Genomic DNA, 20055 nt, shown 5'->3' on the forward strand with positions numbered 1-20055 from the left:
CCAGACCCGCCTGCATTGTTTTCCCTGAATGCCTTTGGATTAGTCATGCCTTGGTTTCTTTACTGATAAGACGGTGAGGAGAGAGGATATTGGACAAGACCAGGGATGGTAAATAAGGTGTATTTCTCATTCCTGCTGATTATCTGGTAGTAGCCACCTAGATCATTATGTTAAAAAGGCTATGTCTGGCCTCAGCACTGAACACGTGCCATGACTGACCAGCAGTCTGCCATGCGCACCACTGGGGAGAGAAGTGGCTCACAGGTCTTGGATTTGCCATGCTTGCTCTGAGATGTTTTCTAAGAGCATTCATTCATTCATTATTCTTAGGTGCCAAGTGTTGTCCTAAAATTTGGAGGTACTATAGTGAACAAAACATCATCCTTACCCTCAAGGAGCTCTTTAGTGTGAGAGAGACCAAAACATAAGCAGACAATTATAGTATGTTGCAATAACCAGTATGAAAGAGAATAACCGCAGGGTATTGAAGCAGCATTGCCAAGGGAATCCAACCCAGTCTCTCTGGGACTAAGGAAGACTTCTGGAGAAATGCAACTAAGCTGAAACCGGAAGGTTGATTTCAAAAAAGTCATGAGTTCTAGCCAGAGGGAACAGCAGACGCGAAAGCTCTAGGGTAGGAGAGAGCATGGCACGTGGACGAGCACTGCCTCTTATGAGTGAGGAGTAGAATGTTAGATGGGAAGTGGTCAGAGATGAGTTGGAGAGGTAGCATCAGGGCAGTCTAGGAGTTTAAACTTATCCTGAGGTTAAAGGAGAGTTATTACAGAGTTTTAAGTAAGTTGGGTGACTTGATAAGTTTCGCAAGGTGGGAAGATTATTTGGTCACTGGTGGACAGGGGATTGGAGAGGAAAGGAGACAGAGAGCTAGGAGGGTTGGTGCCACTCCGAGTGTGGCCCATAGTGGCCCAGCTGCCAGGGTCCCTGAACCATTTGCTAACAGTTCTTGAGATAAGAAGTCTGCCTCAGGAGAGAAATCTACCTTGTCACTGAGCACACTGTTTAGCTCAGCGGAGGTTTTTTATAGCAAGATTTTCCAGATGATTTATACTCTGGCCCAAGCCCCAGCTGAGCTTATCTTGCTGCAGGTCAGCACTTTGACAGCACAGAGTCAGGTGGCCACGGCAAGCCAGGTGAGAGACCTAGCTCAGTATAGGGTGGCAGCAGGAGAGAGGAGAGAAGTGGGCAGACGTAAGAGGTATTTGTGAGGTAAAATGGACAGAACTGGATGACTGATTGGGGGACGAAGGAGGAACAGTACAGAAGGATGAGGCCAGATTCCTTTTTCAGCACTGACTGGCCATCTCACTGAGATGGGGCAGAGGTCCTTTCCCACTTTTTTTTTTTTTTTTTTTTGAGACAGAGTTTCACTCTTGTTGCCCAGGCTGCAGGCTGGAGTCCAATGGCACCATCTTGGCTCACTGCAACCTCCTCCTCCAGGCTTCAAGTGATTCTCCTGCCTCAGCCTCCTGAGTAGCTGGGATTACAAGCATGCACCACCATGCCCAGCTAATTTTTTTGTATTTTTAATAGAGACAGGGTTTCACCATGTTGGTCAGGCTAATCTCAAACTCCTGTCCTCAGGTGATCCACCCACCTCAGCGTCCCAAAGTGCTGGGATTATAGGCGTGAGCCACCACGCCCAGCCCCTTCTTACTCTTTTATTTTGTTTTGAGACGGAGTCTCGCTCTGTCACCCAGGCTGGAGTACAGTGACCAGATCTCAGCTCACTGCAAGCTCTGCCTCCCGGGTTTACGCCATTCTCCTGCCTCAGCCTCCCGAGTAGCTGGGACTACAGGCGCCCACCACCTTGCCCAGCTAGTTTTTTGTATTTTTTAGTAGAGACGGGGTTTCACCGTGTTAGCCAGGATGGTCTCAATCTCCTGACCTCGTGATCTGCCCATCTCGGCCTCCCAAAGTGCTGGGATTACAGGCTGGAGCCACCGCGCCCGGCCGCCCCTTCCTACTCTTACATTCTGTGATGCAGTGATGCTACTCAGTAACCAAATCCCTGGAAATTCTCTCAAAGTTTTTTTGTTTTTGTTTTTTTGTTTTTTTGGAGACAGAGTTTCACTTCTGTTGCCCAGGCTGGAGTGCAATGGTGCGATCTCGGCTCACCGCAACCTCCACTTCCCGGGTTCAAATAATTCTCCTGCTTCAGTCTCCCGAGTAGCTGGGATTACCGGCATGCACCATCACACCTGGCTGATTTTGTATTTTTAGTACAGATGAGATTTCTCCATGTTGGTCAGGCTGGTCTTGAACTCCTGACTTCAGGTGGTCTGCCCGCCTTAGCCTCCCAAAGTGCTGGGATTACAGGTGTGAGCCACCATGCCCGGCCTTCTCTCAAAGTTTTAAAGCACTACAAAAGAGTAGAAATAAGACCACCCTTCATCCAATCCTCCCACCACATCTTAGAGCTAAGGAAGGACATTGCTGATTCTCTCATGTCACAAACCCGAAAGCAGGCTCAGAGTGGTGAAGGGGCTGCCTGTGTACACCCAGCTGGTGATGGGGCCGGCCTGGCATCCACCCGAAGCTCCTACCCCTAGGTCAGCTAGTCTTAAGGGGAGACAGGGGTCAGGCCTTTGTGATCAGCATGGTGAAATTCTCCCTTCTATAAACAGCTCATCTTAGAAGAGCCAGGGTCACAGCCATTCAGGGGAAAGAAATGGGATCCTTGGTGCTGCCCGCCACCAGGCCTGCAGCAGTCCCACAGCCTTCCGTACCGACGACCATGATGTTGAAGTCGAAACCGGTCTTCATGGTCTTCTTGCGCATCTGCTCGATGATGGTGTCAATGCCGATGTAGCCCAGCAGGTTGGAGTTGATGCTCACGGGCTTCATGGGCACCGCTGGCTTAGGCCTGGGCTCAGGCACCAGCTCTGACATGGCTGCGTCCGTCCTGGTCTCTGGGAGCCCTGCAGAGCCAAGGTGGGAGAGGTTGGAGGGGTGATCAGGAGGACAGCAGAAGTCACATGGAAACCATGGTATTTTTCTCTTGCTACAGAATCATACAAAGTTGAGCCTGGAAAGGATCTTAATATCATCCAGTCCAGGTCCCTCATTTCATAGACAAAGAGACTGAGGCCTGGAGGAGAAAGAACTCAACTAAGAACACAGAGCAGGTCAGAGGCAAAATCTGGGCCAGTGCCAGGTTCTCTGGTTGCTGGGCACTTTCAAATGTACCTCACGCTCTGAAGCCCACATCTGTGCGTCTAACCCAGGGGCTTCTCCATCTTGGCACTAATGACATTTGAGTAATTCTTTATTGTGGGAGGCTGTCACGTGCATTACAGGATGATTAGTGGCACCCCTGACCTTAGTAGCCCCCCAGGTTGTGACAACCCAAAATGTCTCTAGACGGTACCAAATGTCCCCTGGGAGGCACCATTGCCCTGGCTGAGAACCACTGGTCTAGAAAATGTGTGGGGTTATTCAGACCTGAGTTGTGCCTCCCTCCCTGAATAACGGGCAAAGATGTTTTAGGATCTTGCACTAACATCTGTTAACTGTCACTGACCTCGGCTGCTTCATCTTTTAGAAGCAAACAGGGCTACCCTTCTCTGAAAAGTGGCCATCACTCTCGTCTCCCAGCCTCGATGTCCTCTCTGTACCATAAGCACCACTGCAGAGTAGGGGGGTCTGTGCCTGGAGGAGCCCAGACATCCTCCCAGCCATTGTTCTGAATCTGTGGGACCAGTGGGGAGGGGATGAGAACCAGATAAGGGCATCACTTGCCTAAGACGACACAGTGTGCTCTTGGAGTGGTGGATGGCAGATGAAAGAGGAGGCTGAGGAACCAGCCCCTCCCTAGTGAGGAAGGGCAAACATCTCCCTGGGTTTAGTGGATCATGGGTGTGTTCACACACAGGAGAAATTTTTGGGTTTCCTTATCAGGCCACTGGCCACCAGGGCAGGTTCTAGAATAGAGCAGTTCCATTTCCCCATCCATACGATTGGGGTGTGGGGTGAAGTGGAAAGAGCCTGGCTCTGCTACTTCTCAGCTTTGTGGACTTGGGAAGACCACCTCCCCACTATGAGCCTGCATCCCCCTCTATAAAATGGTAGGATCATCACTAAGACTGTGGTGAGCATTCATGAGACATAATGCGGCCGGGCGCGGTGGCTCAAGCCTGTAATCCCAGCACTTTGGGAGGCCGAGATGGGCGGATCACGAGGTCAGGAGATCAAGACCATCCTGGCTAACACGGTGAAACCCCGTCTCTACTAAAAAATACAAAATATTAGCCGGGCGTGGTGGCGGGCGCCTGTAGTCCCAGCTACTCGGGAGGCTGAGGCGGGAGAATGGCGTAAACCTGGGAGGCGGAGCTTGCGGTGAGCTGAGATCCGGCCACTGCACTCCAGCCTGGGCGACAGAGCGAGACTCCGTCTCAAAAAAAAAAAAAAAAAAAAAAAAAAGAGAGACATAATGCTTAGAAGCACTGAGCAATGGCCAGGCACAGTGGCTCACGCCTGTAATCCCAGCACTTTGGGAGGCAGAGGCAGGCGGATCACGAGGTCAGAAGTTCGAAACCAGCCTGATCAACATAGCGAAACCCCATCTCTATTAAAAATACAAAAATTAGCTGGGCGTGGTGGCGGGCGCCTGTAGTCCCAGCTACTCGGGAGGCTGAGGGAGGAGAATGGCATGAACCCGGGAGTCAGAGCTTGCAGTGAGCTGAGATCCGGCCACTGCACTCCAGCCTGGGCGACACAGCGAGACTCCGTCTCAAAAACAAAACAAAACAAAACATGAGACATAATGCTTAGAAGCACTGAGCAATGGCCGGGTGCAGTGGCTCACGCCTGTAATCCCAGCACTTTGGGAGGCTGAGGCAGGTGGATCACGAGGTCAGGAGTTCGAGACCAGCCTGATCAACATAGCGAAACCCCATCTCTATTAAAAATACAAAAATTAGCTGGGCGTGGTGGCGGACGCCTGTAATCCTAGCTACTGGGGAGGCTAAGGCAGGAGAATTGCTTGAAATTGGAAGACGGAGTTGCGGTGAGCCAAGATTGTGCCACTGCACTCTAGCCTGGGCGAAAGAGTGGAACTCTGTCTCAAAAAAAAGAAGAGGCACTGAGCAATAGGTTCCAGACCCTTTTGCCCCAGCCCCTTTCAGGTCTGTAGGGGAAATGAAACAGTACATGTGAAAGCATTGGTTAAAGGAAGGTGTCCCCAGATGCCAGTTACACAAGCATGGTTATTGGACTCCATGTGCTCTTGAGAACACCTTCCAGCTCTGCCGTTCTAGAATCCTATGTTTCATGACTAACACCCTGCAGAGTCTCAACCTTATAGGGAGGCCTGATGGAGCAGCAGATGGAGGAGAGGGAGAGGGGACAGGAGTGTTCCCTTCCTGCCCCTAAACCCAGCCAGGAATCTACTCTCATCTCTCTCCACCTGGTCCTTCCACTAGTACTGGCAAGACCCTCTCTCCCAATGGGAAACTGTCCTTTCTTCTGTCACTCCCAGGCACAGCCAAATCTGCCAAAGCCTCAGGACCTCCCCAGGGCCTGGCATGGCCCTCTCTTGCTTCCCAGGAAGCTGTTCCCAGCCAGGCAGCTCCACATGGCAGCAAGATTGGCTCAGCCCTGCAGCAGCTGACTCTCAGCAGCCTGGCCCTTCTCCTCCACTCTTGCACGTGGCTCACAGGCCCCACTCAGCACACCTGCACTGGGACTAATGCCCCATTTTTCCTGCCCAGCTGCTCACACAAGCTGGGCCTTTCTTTTGCCCCTTATGCCTCTGCAGCTGAGCCCATTTGGTCTCAACCTGTGTTATAAGATAGAGCCACGTGGTTTTGGGGGGGGATGAGATCTTATCCCCATTTTACATACTTGGAAAGTATGCCTTGTATTTACTATGAGAGGTTGTGTAAAGATTCCTATAAAGTGTTTGTTCTCACCATGGCCTGCTCAGCCCTGGCCTGCCAACTGCAGCATCCTAAAGGAGCACTCCCAAAAGATAGACCCTGATGGAGAGAGGGTCCTACCAGATTCCCAAGCAGCGTCTAGGGGCTACCACAGGCCCGCTGCAGGACCAGGACCTGGTAGATCTCACTTTCATTCCCTCCAGCAAGCACATATGAGCACCCATTGTGTGCACTGTACAGAGTGCCTGCTGCCAAGTCAGCCTCCCCACCACATGCCCATGACATGCCAGTCACATGCTAACAAGCCACCCATCAGCCCCAAGTACAGAAAATATGTGCAGGTCACAGTGCCACAAGCTTTGCTGGAAGATCCTGTTCCCCCTCCAACCCCTGGCTCCCTCCTCCTCCTCCTCCTCCTCCTCCTCCTCCTCCTCCTCCTCCAGCATTCAGCCCCACTGCTACTCACAGGAAAGCCTCTGCTTTGCCATCTGATGTGAATGGCCCTCTTCTGTACCCGCTGCAGGTATTCTGGTACTCATCACATTCATTCATTCATTCATTCCATCCCATGCAGGCCATTTCATATGCTGTCAAATGGGGGTCTACACCAGCGAAGCCCTAGGCTAAATTCCAAGGACACTTATGTACCCCAGACAAGGTTGTTGCCCTCAAGGACCCACTGGCTGGTAAGGGTGCCTGACAAATAAACAAAGATCTCTGGGGCACAGAACCAATGCTGCTCTGGAGCTGGATTCTGTAGCTCCATCCTCTGCCCCTACAGCTCCCCTGTTCCCACCATGTCAACCTCAGATGGGCAGGTGACCCAGGCTTGAATCCTGGCTGAGTGACCCTTGTGAGCCTCATTCTCTGCTCAGAAAACTGGAGATAGAACCTACCTTGCTGGGTTGCTATGAAGGTTATATAGAATGAAGGATGTAAATTATATGGCACAAATACATACTAGTTCTCACCCTTCTTTAGGGCAGGGCCATGTCTTATTGATCTCTGTGCCCCAGTCTACCTAGCATACCACAGGCACTCCTCAATAAATGAATGAATGAATGATAGTGAATGAGAGCTTCAGAGTGAGGCAGGTATCAGAAACATCACCTTTCTCTTCCCTCAGATGCTTCTCCCCGTGCAGAGCAGCTGACCCCCAGTGAGCAATGGCTGTTGTCTTGGCCACAGTCAAGAGAGTAGAATTGTTGAGACCTCCTCCCTCCTCTGCAACAAGGATTGGAGGGGGGGTCCCCAAGGATGGGGAAGAGCTCAGGTCGGGCTCACAGCAGGGTGCAGCTCAAGTCTGCCATCCTGGCTAGACGGTCCTTGGGGCCCCCCTCAGCTCCTGGCTCTCCCAGGGCCCCTAGAGAAGGCGGATCTGCCTGCAGCACCCTCTGCCAGAAGCTACCTGCCCCATCAGTGCTCCAGGGAGAGGCACCATCCACCTGACTGGGCGCAGCCAAGTCCCCCACAGAAACAGCCCCTCCATTCCCATGCTAAGCAAAGACCCTGGCACTTCCTTTTACGGGCAAATGAATGGTTTTGGCTTTGTCTGGCCCAGGGACACCACCCCTCTGTGGGAAGGTGGCAGCTGGGGGAGGGGACCTTTCCAAAATAGCACCTGCTTAGTGCAGGCCCCCCTCTTCCTTCCAGCCTGAAGGGGGATCTTCCTCAGCCCCTAGCAGCCTTCAAGACCCCACCACCCCCAACAGAGGCAATTCCAGCCCACCCCAGCTCCAGCCCTAGGCTCTGGGAAAAGGAATCACCGAAAGCTCTCTCGGTCCTTTCTCATTCGCAGGAGTGGAGGGCCCTGGGACACCCCTTCCCCCATCCCAGTCCTCCGGAGGCCAACGGGTTCCCTTGGAGACCACCAGCTGGTGCCTGTCTCAGCGTGTGCCTGTGGGGGCTGAGGGAGAGGGGACGTATGTATCAGTGCACAGGTCTCTCATCCGGCTGGCATGGCCCTGGCACCTGTGCATGGTGTGTGTGCGTGTGCGTGTCTTGGTGTACTCCAGCGTGGGGCTTTCTGTGCGCATCGGGGTCCCTGCTTGCGTGTCCGTGGGTTCCTGCGTCTCCCCGCGTCCTGTGTCTGCCCCTCTGCGAGACTGTCTCCCTCGAGGTGGGTGCCACCGTGTGTGCGTGTGTCCGCGCATCTGTCACCGCGCGTGGGCTCCTCGGCGCGGAAACCCTCCCCCGGGAGCGCCTCCGGCCGCGCTGGTCGGGGCCGCAGCCTCCTCCTGGCGGGTGCTGGTGGCCCGGCCGGCCGCCCTACCTTTGGACATGAATCCTCCTTTGTCTCGGTTCCTCCAGGGAGATGCTCCGGGCGCGGGGCTGCAAGGCTGAGCGGGGCGCGGGCTCCCCCGGGCCGAGCGGCCCCTGCAGCCGGGCCTCGCCCCTTCGCGCTGTCCTCCCACCCGCCCGGCCCGCGGCCCCGCCGCGCCGCCCCTGCGCCCCGCGCCGCCGCACCCGCCCGGGACCTCGCCTCTGCTCGCTCGGCGCCGCGCCGCCCCTGTCCGCGCGCACCGTTGCCGCCGCCGCCAGCCGCCGCCGCTGCCACCCGCACCACGTGACCGCGCGCCCGTCGGCCCCGCCGAGGGCCCCTCCCCTTCCCGCGGCGCCCGCGCCCGCACGCGGGAACGGGCCCCGGGTCCAGGCTGCGGGCGGCCCAGGAGCCGCACCCGCGGGCTCCAGGTGCCCGGCCCGGAAAGGTGCCTGCGTCCCAGTCCCATGTGTCCCCCTGGATCCGCTCGCAGCCCCTTACCCGCTAGGCTGCGGCAGGGAGGGGCGGTGGGAGCAGGGGACCAGTGGCAACTGCGGGCGGCCGTGAGCGCGCGTGAGTCACGCGGGGGCTGGGGTGTTGCGCGGGTGCCTGTAGAGCCCTGAGTCAGGGGCCCGGGTTCCAGGCCCTGCTCGGGGATGATGAACCAATAATCTTAAGCCAGCCAGGAACTTCCCTGAGCCTCAATTTGCCCATTAGAAAAAAAATGTCATGCATTCAGTGGATACTAATGGACAGCATATTGCCAGGCCCTGGGAGCACAGGGGTGAGGACAACCATCCCTCCCCTTGAAGGTTCTGGGTCTAGTGGAGGAAACAGGAAGATGGAATGTCCTAATGCAGGGGCTGCGGTGCACACAGAGGACTGAGGGTGCAGGCAGGTGGGCACCCTGGGGAGAGGGGGTTTGGAAGACTTCTTGGAGGAGATGAGGGCCAGATGGAAAGGCAAATGGGAGTGGAAGGGAAGAATGGAAAGGGAGAGGCATTCTGCAAAGAGAAGACAGCGGAGGTGAGGGGGGCCAGAGGTGAGAGCTGCATGGTGCTGGTGGACAGCCCAGAGTCCTTGGTGTCGCTGAAGCAGAGAAAATTCCAGACAGGTGTGCAGAGCTAAATAAGAGGCTGGAGAAGTCCACACGCAGCCTTGGAAGCTGGACTTTAATGGAAGGTAATGGTGAATCACTGACGAATATTAAGCTGAAAGTGCTGCCATTCAATATATAAGTCGTTGCAGCAGTTGTGTGTGGACAGGGAACAAGCCAGTGGGTGGGAGGTGGCCTCACAGGGGCAGAAGGATGGAGAGGAGAGGACAGCCAGCCAGATAGTTGAGTACTGAAGAGATAAATCAACAAAGTGGGAAATAGACTGGAAGAGATGGCAAGAGAGAGATGAGGAAGAAGAGGATACCCAGGTTTCTAGGTACCTGATAGAAGGTTAGGTGATGCCTACAGCTGAGAGAGTGAGATCAGGGAGGCAGGAGTCAGTTCAAGAAGAAAAGGGCTACCTCTGGACATGTCCGGGAGACATCCGGAATGTCTGGTAGATAAACCAGCTAGCTGCTGGCTGCCCACATCTGCACTTCAGGAGACAGGGCTGGGCTGCAGAAGGAGGGAGAACTGAGGTCTGGTAGGGAGAAGTGAAGACCAGAATTTAGGTGAGGTGCCCAGACTGAGTGTGCGGGGTGGAGGGAAAGGGGTCTGACAATCTAAAGACTCAATTCAGGTGTTAGACTGGATGCCTTCGAGGCACCTTTCCAGACCCAGAAACTCTGAGCCCTTGAAATGTTGGGAATGAGGCTGCCCAAAGTAGAAATTTCAACAATCTGGATTCCAGTCAGCTTACTGCCACCAGCCAGCTTTGGTGTGACTTTAGGCATGTCACAGGCTTTCTAAGACCAACTGAATGTCCAGCCCTTGTGTTGACCTATTTAGAGTTCTGTGTAGGACTTCCATATATACATGGCTCCAACTTACCTTTCAGGATTAAAGGGCTGGGGGTGGGGGATCAAGAAAGAGACATCCAGGTAAGGCACCTTTTAAGCAGCAAAGGTGAGTGTAAATGGATTTGGAAAGTTTCAGGTGAGGTCATTATCTCACATCCAGAGGAGGCTGCAGAGACTACCTATTAGACAAATCACAACTTCCTGAAGTGCTAGTCAGTATTTTCACATAGGAGGTAGGAGGCTTGCTTTTTTTTTTTTTTTTTTTTTTTTTTTGAGATTCCATTGCCCAGGCTGGAGTACAGTGGCACAATCTTGGCTCACTGCAACCTCCGCCTCCTGGGTTCAAGCATTTCTCTGCCTCAGCCTACACACCTAGCTAATTTTTTTTTTTTTGAGACGGAGTCTCGCTCTGTCACCCAGGCTAGAGTGCAGTGGCACCATCTAGGCTCATTGAAAGCTCCGCCTCCTGGGTTCCCGCCATTCTTCTGCCTCAGGCTCCCAAGTAGCTGGGACTACAGGCGCCCGCCACCACACTTGGCTAATTTTTTTTTTTTTTTTTTTTTTTTTTGAGACGGAGTCTCGCTCTGTCGCCCAGGCTGGAGTGCAGTGGCCGGATCTCAGCTCGCTGCAAGCTCCGCCTCCCAGGTTTATGCCATACTCCTGCCTCAGCCTCCCAAGTAGCTGGGACTACAGGCGCCCGCCACCTCACCCGGCTAGTTTTTTGTATTTTTGTATTTTTTAGTAGAGATGGGGTTTCACCGTGTTAGCCAGGATGGTCTCAATCTCCTGACCTCGTGATCTGCCCATCTCAGCCTCCCAAAGTGCTGGGATTATAGGCGTGAGCCACCGTGCCCGGCCACACCTGGCTAATTTTTTATATTTTTAGTAGAGATGGGGTTTCATCACCTTGGCCAGGCTAGTCTTGAACTCCTGACCTCGTGATCCACCTGCCTCAGCCTGCCAAAGTGCTGGGATTACAGCTGCTTTTAAAGCTGGACACACCTATTGATCACCAGATTATTCCACCTCTTCAGGGAACAAAGAAACAACCCCAGGAGATGCTAAAAGGAGGACTCACCATAATTGCTCCTCTACAAGTTACCCCTGTTAACCTTTCTTTTCCTTTTTCTTCTTCTTTTTTTTTTTTTTTTTTTTTTGAGACAAGGTCTTGCTCTGTCACCCAGGCGGCGAGAGTGCAGTGGCACAATCATGGCTCACTGCAGCCCCGACCTCCTGGGCTCAAGCAATCTTCCCACCTCAGCCTCCCCATTAGCTGGGACCACAGATGCATGCCACCATGCCCTGCTAATTTTTTATTTTATTTTGTCTTATTTTATTTTTTGAGACAGAGTCTTACTCTGTCACTAGGCTGGAGTGCAGTGGTACGATCTCGGCTCACTGCAGCCTCTGCCTGCCAGGTTCAAGAGCTTCTCGTGCCTCAGCCTTCCAAGTAGCTGGGACTATAGGCATGTGCCACCACACCTAGCTAATTTTTGCATTTTTAGTACAGACGAGGTATCACCATGTTGGCCAGGCTGGTCTTGAACTCCTGACCTCAAGTGATCCGCCCACCTTGGCCTTCCAACGTGTTGGGATTACAGGTGTGAGCCATTGCGCCCAACCCTTATTTTTTTATTTTTATAGAGATAGTCTCACCATGTTGCTCAGGCTGGTCTTGAAGTCCTGCCCTCAACCAATCCTCCCATCTCAGCCTCCCAGAGTGCTGGGATTACAGGTATGAGCCACCACACCTGGCCACAACCTTCTTTCTGATAGTTTCCCTCAGCCTGACCTCAGACTGGCAGGTTATAACCCAGCTCAGGGTACAGTCCCTATGTCTGGCCCTACAACCCCCATTTCCTTTTCTCCCAACCCATTCAACTCTGACCTTAGAGTCCTTCCTCCCTTTCCCAACCCATGCAAGCATGATCCATCTCCAAGCTCACCCACTTCCACCTCCGCCGGCAGCCTAGTCCATCCCCAACCAAGTTTCTGCATTTACCTTTGGATTCTGTGGCCAGGTCCAGGGAGGCAGGCTCTGTGGCTCCATCCGTGGCAGCATTAGTGTGGTCTAGGGCTGGGTCTGTGGATCTGATTGGCATTAGCAGGCATGTAGCAACGTCTGATATGGTTAGGTTATTAACACTCCCCAGTGTGATCTTCCCAGTGGCTAGGTCTGGGGTTACTGGCACAACTGAACCCAGAGCTGTACCCATCCTACTTGTGTCCAAAGCAAGAGAATTCATAGCCGTGCCCAGCTTGGCTCTGTTTACTCTGGCCAAAGCCATGGCTGTTTCCAACCTGGTGGTGCCCACTGTAGCTGTGATTGTGTCCAGCTTGACTGGGTCTGATGTTGCTGAATCCATGGCTGTGCCCTTTGTGGTCATATCTGGGTTGGCTGTGCTTCTTGTAGCCATGGCTTTGCCCAGCTTCTCTGGGTCTGAGGCTATCAAATCCATGACCATCCCTGGCTTGGTTGTCCCTACTGTAGTCAGATTCATGGCTGTGCCCGGCTTGATTGTGCCTGCTGTAGCCAAGTTCGTGGTTTTGCCTGACTTGACTGTCCCTACCAAAGATAAGTCTCTGGCTGTGCCCAGCTTGATATCCACAGCGGGGAACTCTGTGCCTGTGTCCAGTCCGGATGTATTTGGTGTGGCTAAATTGATAGCCAAGCTAGGTCTCTTGGTGGCCATTGTGGCTAAATGTCTGGCTGTGTCTGTCCTTGTATCCATAGCAGTCAAATTCACAGCCGCGTTGGCCCTTTGGAGACGCCCCCGGGGTCTGGGGATCCCCCTGGCCCGGGGTTTGCCTTTTCCTGGAGAAGCTCTGGTAGGCGTGTGGTCAGTCACTGAGACAAGGTGCCCCTGGCCTATTGAGCCTGGCTCTGCAAGGACTGGTGCACTCTGGGCTAACCGGGATTGGAAAGGTAAGGCCAGGTAGGAACTCACCAGGGGCTTCTCTGTGGCAAGCATCCTGCTGGATTTGGTCAGACCTGAATTCCGTGGGCCCTCAGAGTGGACCCTGCCCCCTGGCACTAGGGTCACAGGTGGTGAGCCTGGCGAGGACACCCTCTCTCCTTCATGGGGAGCAGCCTTCTTTCCTGGGGTAGGCAACTCTTCCCAGTGAGAAAGTGGGCGATCCAGGGACCGTGCCTGGATGTTCTGACGGAGAGTCAAGGAGATAGAGCTGAGCTTCCTGGGTACAAGGCTGCTGGTGGGCAGGGGGCTCAAGGAAGCCCCCAGAGCAATGCCCATCTCCTGTGGGGGCACACTCCGGGTCCTGGCTCCAAGGCCCAGCCGACTGGAGGTCTGTGGGATATGGCTTTGGGGGAAGGTATCCAAATGGATGGTCTTCCTGAGGACGGGGGTGAGGGGGGACCCTCCTCCAGGGAGTCTCGAGGGGCGGGTAGGGCGCCCCAGCACATGGCTGTGGGAGAAGGAGGTTCCCGGGCCTGGAGCTCCGTGCGACTGCATCTCTGGAGGAGAAGGCACCAAGTCGTGGTCCATCCAGGTTGTTTGTCTTCCCCTGAGGCAATCAACAGAGAGAAGAGGCCAGGCAGGGGTGAGGAACTCAGGCCTGGAGGTCTCAGCCCTCCCCTTCCTGACCAGCAGCTGAGCATGCCAGGTCTGAAGGGGCCTGGTTCTGGGGACTGTCCAGTCCTTAGTGGAGGGCACATGTAACTTCCTTCAGTCCCCCTATGGCTCCTACCTGCTGCAGACCGACCTGTACCTCATACCCACCCCACCCCTGGCCAGCTATCACACAGTAGGGTGGGCATGTCTAGTGAGCAGTCTGCCTCCAGCATGGGGGAACTCAGGCCGGGCTTATATCTCCCTTTGCCTGAGCCTGAGTGTGGCCCCCGTCTCTGTGGACAGGTCTATGGAGGTCATATACATGTTCAGGGACTCCAGAGGAGGGCAGTGCTTACTGGAGATCTCTCTCCCTTTCTGTTCCAGAAAGAACCAAAGGGTTGTGGGTTCCCACCCACAGCAGCCAACATAGGAGCTCAGGTGTCCAGGTAGAAGGATGAGAGAGGACCAATTTGGCTTGGAGCCCCAGAACCAAGGAAGAGCCCTGAGCTGGCCTAGTGCTGGAGTCGGAAACAGAGCCAGCCCTGCAGAAGATGAGGTTGGGAAATGGAGAGGCAGTGAGTGTTCACAGAAGGAGCTTATCTGGTGAACAAGCCATGGTCCCTGCCCTTGGAGAGCCTGCCGTGTCCAGGGATGCCAGGGAAGGAAGTAGGCAGGGCTCCGCCAAGCTAAGCATTAGGGGTAAAAAGGCGGGAGGCTAGACCTGAGCTGGGGCTATTCCTACAGAAGGCCCAAAGGTGAGAAAGTGTGGCATCTTTCTGAAAATCCAGCATGGGGCTCCTAGGCTGCATCTAGCAGGGAGGGGAGAGCAAAGGCTGCGGGTGAGCTGGGGTCCAGCCCAGGCTACAGCAATGCTCAGGCCAGGGAATGTGACCCATTCAGATCTGCAGGTAGGAATGGCACTCAGGGGCAGTGTGACGGAGGGATCCGAGGGGAGAGGATTGAATCAAGGATCCCATGAGGACATAGTTGAAACTCTCTGCTCCCTGGGCTGTGGAAGGGGCAGGGCTAGGGCTGGGGCTGGAGGAGGCTGCACTGCACAGGGGTAGAAGCAGCAGGACTGCCCGGGCTAGGGAGTAGGCACAAAGGGGTGTCAAGGATGAAGCTCAGGACTCTGGCTATGGTCTTAGTAGATGGCCACTCCCTGCCACTCTGGACTCCAAGTAACTCACCCTCTGGAACAAAGTTGGTTTGGCTGCTTTTAACACAGCAGGCTGGGACCTGCAGCTGGGGGAGAAGGCCAGGGCTGGTGGGAGGAGTCAGTTCCAGAGGGTTCATGGGGAGGGGAGTGATCATGTAGCCAGGTCCTTGAGGTCTGGAGCAGGGAGGGGGAAGGCAGGACACCAGACGGGGAAGGCATCACCCCTCACAATGGTGCCCCCAGCCCCACATCCCTCTTCTGTCATATATTTGTATCCAAGACTGCCCTGGCCTCCAACCCTTTCCCACCTGGCCTATCGCTGCAGCCCTAATCTCCTGCCTGCTCCTACACAACCACATACACTTGGGCACACACGTTTACCCTGCACTTAGCCACAAACAGCTCCCCTCAGTGTGCACACCCACACACAGAGAGCAGGCCAGAGGACAGGTTGTCCGAGGGCGTCACCCGACCCCCATCACCTCACGGCACTCCCATCTTCCATGGATTGCTTGGTCCTTTCCCCCCCCCACCCCCCACCCCCCCCACACACACACCTACCTTGATCAGAGGACAAGAAGGATCCAGTGGAAGATAAGGCACACGCAGGCCCCTCACCTCCCCTTTACCCAGAGTCTGGCCATGGTGGCCAGCTGAGGGGCCTTGTCCATCTGGTCCCCTCATGGGCTCCTGCTCAGCCTCCGGGCCACAGTCCCCAGGCACAGGGCCCAGCCCTCTGCTAACTGTCCCACCAGCTACATCCGGCGGAGACTGGGCTGGACTGGGCTCTGGTGCAGGGAGGAGCTGGCTTTCTAGGAGTGGGCGGCTGTGAATGGCTGCTCTGAGCCTCTGGAATCCTGAAGAGCCATGGGAGGCTGGTAATGGCCAGGCTGGCACTCACGGCCACCTGCGGGGTGGTTCCCTGCAGCCTGCCCTCCCCAAATCTGCTCTGTCTCCCACAGACTCTGATGCCTGGGGAGTATGCAGTAAAAACAGGGATACTCCAAATATGGCTGTACTCCCATGGTCCCAGCGCCAATCTCCCTCAGGCTCTCCCTCTGTGCCCTTCATGCCCTGTTCAGCTCTGCAACCCTCAGGCCATCTTGCCCACTCACCTGGTCTTTCCTCAAGGGGGCTGGAGTTCCCAGAGGCTAGAGCTCCTTCAACAACTATTTCCTGAGCCCCAGCTTGCTCCAGCTGGACCCTGTACCCAGACCCTAAGGGTGTGAAGAGGCCCCTAGGCCTGCCCCTGAGGGGACCACAAAGGCACCCAGTCTGGCTCTGGCAATGGAGACTCTCAGCAGCCCCTGGCCCTGGGGCCGGGATGGGAGCCCTCTTCTGTGTTCCCACAGCCCCTGGCTGCCTCTGTCATAGCAATGGTGATAACAACGATGGTGCTGATAACAGCTACTATTTCCTGAGCACTTGCTCTGTGCCCGGCACCATGCCAGGGCTGGGCGGAGCTCACAGTCTGCTAGGAAGATGGGTATGTAAACAGATCCTATAGTACTATCCTTTACAGTGATGGCAGATGTCCTCTGAGCACTCACCCTGAGTCAGGAACTAGGCTAAACATTCTCCTGGCATCTCCTTTAATCTCCGCCTCATCACCTGCTTTTTGCCGAGGAGGACATTGCAGCCCACACAACACTGTGTTGTCTGGTCTGCTCTCCTGTATGTCTCTCTTTAGCGAGTAAGCTTCTGGAGCTGCACTGGGCAATAGAACTTTCGGTGATAATGGAAATGTTCTATGTCTGCGCTGTCCAGTACAGTAGCCACTAGCCACAGATGGCTACCGATCACTTAAAATGTGGCTATAGTGACCAAGGAACTGGATTTTTTACTTTAATTTGTGGCTACCATATTAGCTCAGCTCTGTTTCATTTGTTGTTGTTGTTGTTAGTTTTTTTGAACAGGGTTTCACTCTGTCGCCCAGGCTGGAAGACAGTGGCGCAATCATGGCTCACTGCAGCCTCTTGGGCACAAGCGATCCTCCCGCTTCTGCCTCCAGAGTAGCTGGGACCACAGGCATGCACCACCACGCCCAGCTAATTTTTTATTTTTTGTAGAGATGGGGGTCTCCCTGTGTTGCTCAGGCTGGTCTCAAACTTCTGAGCTCAAGCAATACTCCTACCTCCACCTCCCAAAGTGCTGGGATTACAGTCATAAGCCACCATGCACGGCCGACAGCTCAGTTCTGAAGGGCCTGGATCTTCTCTGGGCCCCACGGCCTGACAAGAATTGGCTTCGGTAAGTTTATTTTTCTTGAGAGTCTCAATCTGTCACCCAGGCTGGACTGCAGTGGCGGGATCTCGGCTCACTGCAACCTCCACCTCCCAGGTTCAAGCCTCAGGATAATCCTACTTCAGTCTCCCAAGTAGCTGAGATTACAGGCATATGCCACCATACCTGGTTAATTTTCATATTTTTAGTAGAGATGGGGTTTCAACATGTTGGCCAGGCCGGTCTCGAACTTCTGACCTCAAGTGATCCATCTGCCTCAGCCTCCCAAAGTGCCGAGATTACATGCATGAGCCACCATATCCGACCAGTAAGTTTCTTTAGAAAGAAATAATAAATGAATTAATTATGATTGAATGGTGATTGTGTGGGCCTAGCACCCATCCCTCTTCTTTTTTTTTCTTTTTTTTTTTTTTGAGACGGAGTCTCGCTCTGTTGCCGAGGCTGGAGTACAGTGGCGCCATCTCAGCTCACTGCAAGCTCTGCCTCCCGGGTTCACACCATTCTCCTGCCTCAGCCTCCTGAGTAGCTGGGATTACAGGCATCTGCCACCATGCCCAGCTAATTTTTTTGTATTTTTAGTAGAGACAGGGTTTCACCATGTTAGCCAGGATGATCTTGATCTCCTGACCTCGTGATCTGCCCACCTCAGCCTCCCAAAGTACTGAGATTAAAAGTGTGAGCCACCACACCCGGCCCCCATCCCTCTTCTTATCCTTTCTCTCCCCTTACAGCTTTAGGTTCTCAAACTTGGCTGGGCTCTGGTTACCAGGGCAACCTGCTGGGATCCCAGTGGATGGGGGAGGGGAGCTATCTGGTGCTTCCTTGCTTTGAGGCCCTCAGGACCAGCCTGACTTAAGGAAGAACAGAGGGTGCTGGGAAGGAGAGGGTACAGCTCTGCCGGGACAGACTGGAGCAATGGAGACTTTCCTGGGTCCAGCCCCATTGGATTACATGATCTCTGTGAGATAAGCAGCCTAGAGCTGAAATCAGGGGCCCTGGGTTCTCTCCCCACTTTGGCCAACGATTCACCAGGCAACGTCTGTCAGATTAACTTGTGCTTCTGGGACTCAGTTGCCTTTTAAAATAGGGATCAGATGCCCTCATGTGGTCGGTCTCTTCTACTTCAAGAGCTACAATTCCTCCATCTTGCTCCCTGCCAGGCTGTTAGGGCTTTGAGAGCAAGGCCTGAGTCTTGTTCATCTCCACATCCTCCTGCCCATCTGCCCTGCTTAGAGGCTTAGAGGACACTGCCTGCCCAATAATTACAGGCCAAGGTTCAGCTGCCCTCTAGGGGCCCAAAGTGACAATGGCCCACTCCTATCTATACATATGATGCTTTCCCATCAAAGAAAAGATCCATAGGCCTGGAAGTGGCCTCAGAGAACAGAGGCCTCCACTCAATCACAAAACCATCTTGGTGACCTCCCAGACAAGTGGCATAGGCTCTGGAGTCCTTCAAGCCTGGGTTTGTTAAACTATGTGATTTCCAAACAAGTCAATCCCCTTGAGCTCCCATCTCATCTGTAAAATGAAGATTATATTAGTCAGGACGAGTCAAGTTATGCTGCAGTAACAACCATTCCCAAATCCCAGTGGCTGATAACATATTTATTTATTTATTTATTTATTTTTTATTTATTTATTTTTTTTTTTGAGACAGGGTCTCACTCTGTTGCCCAAGCTGGAGTGCAGTGGTGCAATCACAGCTCACTGTAGCCTCGACCTACCCAGGCTTAGGTGATCCTCCCACCTCAGTCTCCCATGTAGCTGGGACTACAGGCATGTGCCACCACACCCAGCTAATTTTCCTTTTTTTTTTTTTTTTTTTTTTTGAGATGGAGTTTTGCTCTTGTTGCCCAGGCTGGAGTGCATGATCTCGGCTCACTGCAAACTCTGCCTGCCAGTTTCAAGCAATTCTGCTGCCTTAGCCTCCCAAGTAGCTGGGATTACAGGTGTGGGCCACCACACCCAACTAATTTTGTATTTTTAGTGGAGGCAAGGTTTCACCATGTTGATTAGGCTGGTCTCAAACTTCTGACCTCAAGTGATCCACTCTTCTCAGCCTCCCAAAGTCCTGGGATTATAGGCATGAGCCGCACCCAGTCTAATTTTTCTAATTTTTATAGAGACAGGGTTTTGCCATGTTGCCCAGGCTGGTCTAAAACTCCTGGCCTCAAGTGATCCTCCTACCTCAGCCTCCCAAAGTACTGGGATTATAGGCCTGAGCCACCACACCTGGCCGCGATGATACATTGATTTCTCATCCATGTCTCATGTCCACAGTAATTTGGGTCCACTAAGGCTCTGCTCTGTGCCCTCTTCCCTCTGGGACCCAGGCTGCCTTCTAGTGCATTGCTAGTCATGTGGCAGAGGAAAGGAGGGAGTGACAAATTGTGGACTAGCCATTAGATGCTTCAGCCTGTACTCACTTCTAATTACAACTAATTGGTCAAAACTAGTCATATGGCCCCACTCATCACAAGGAGGCAGGGAAATTTAATCCTACCATATGCTGACAGCTGGAGAGTCAGAAACCTTTGGTGAACAGCAGTGAGGACCCACTTGCATGGTTGCTATAAGAATGCAATGGGGGCCAGGCACGGTGGCTCATGCCTGTAATCCCAACACTTTGGGAGGCCGAGGCGGGCAGATCACGAGGTCAGGAGTTCAAGATCAGCCTGGCCAACATGGTGAAACCCTGTCTCTACTAAAAATACAAAAATATTAGCTGGGCGTGGTGGTGGGCGCCTGTAATCCCAGCTACTTTGGGAGGCTGAGGCAGGAGAATCTCATCCCAGGAGGCAGAGGTTGCAGTGAGCCTAGATCACACCATTGCACTCCAGCTGAGTGACAAGAGCGAAATTCTGTCTCACCAAAAAAAAAAAAATGCAATGGGGGCCAGGTACGGTGGCTCACACCTGTAATCCCAGCACTTTGGGAGGCTGAGGCGGGCAGATCACCTGAGGT

The 20055-nt window shown here is 53.8% G+C and overlaps 1 protein-coding gene and 1 long non-coding RNA gene across 30 annotated transcripts in view; one reads left to right on the forward strand and one right to left on the reverse strand.

Moving 5' to 3' along the window:
- SEPTIN3 (septin 3) overlaps positions 1 to 20055 on the reverse strand; it is a 40249-nt gene that overhangs the window by 13933 nt on the left and 6261 nt on the right. For 4 of the 26 annotated variants that reach the window (XM_065522075.2, XM_065522077.2, XM_065522074.2 and 1 more), the window contains exons 2-4: positions 17254 to 17403; positions 12116 to 13638; positions 2748 to 2939 (exon numbers count right to left, since the gene is read on the reverse strand). In XM_065522075.2, the coding sequence (XP_065378147.1) occupies positions 2748 to 2939; positions 12116 to 13619 (1696 nt within the window). In that variant the 5' untranslated portion in view covers positions 13620 to 13638; positions 17254 to 17403. Of the gene's footprint in view, positions 1 to 2747; positions 2940 to 3541; positions 3710 to 7007; positions 8091 to 8169; positions 8415 to 8658; positions 8742 to 12115; positions 13639 to 15405; positions 15628 to 17253; positions 17404 to 20055 lie in introns of those variants that run through there. The other 22 variants (XM_074003642.1, XM_074003643.1, XM_074003641.1 and 19 more) reach the window with 9 other exon arrangements.
- On the forward strand, positions 8530 to 15359 carry LOC107130979 (uncharacterized). 4 transcript variants are annotated; one of them, XR_010578327.1, is made up of 4 exons: positions 8530 to 8730; positions 9268 to 9339; positions 12848 to 13039; positions 14070 to 15359. It is a non-coding gene; the product is annotated as an uncharacterized lncRNA (long non-coding RNA). The 4 variants fall into 4 exon arrangements; XR_006690145.2 differs by lacking the exon at positions 12848 to 13039; XR_010578328.1 differs by lacking the exon at positions 9268 to 9339.

The sequence above is a fragment of the Macaca fascicularis genome, chromosome 10 (genome assembly GCF_037993035.2).
Source record: "Macaca fascicularis isolate 582-1 chromosome 10, T2T-MFA8v1.1".
Classification (NCBI taxonomy): Eukaryota; Metazoa; Chordata; class Mammalia; order Primates; family Cercopithecidae; genus Macaca; species Macaca fascicularis.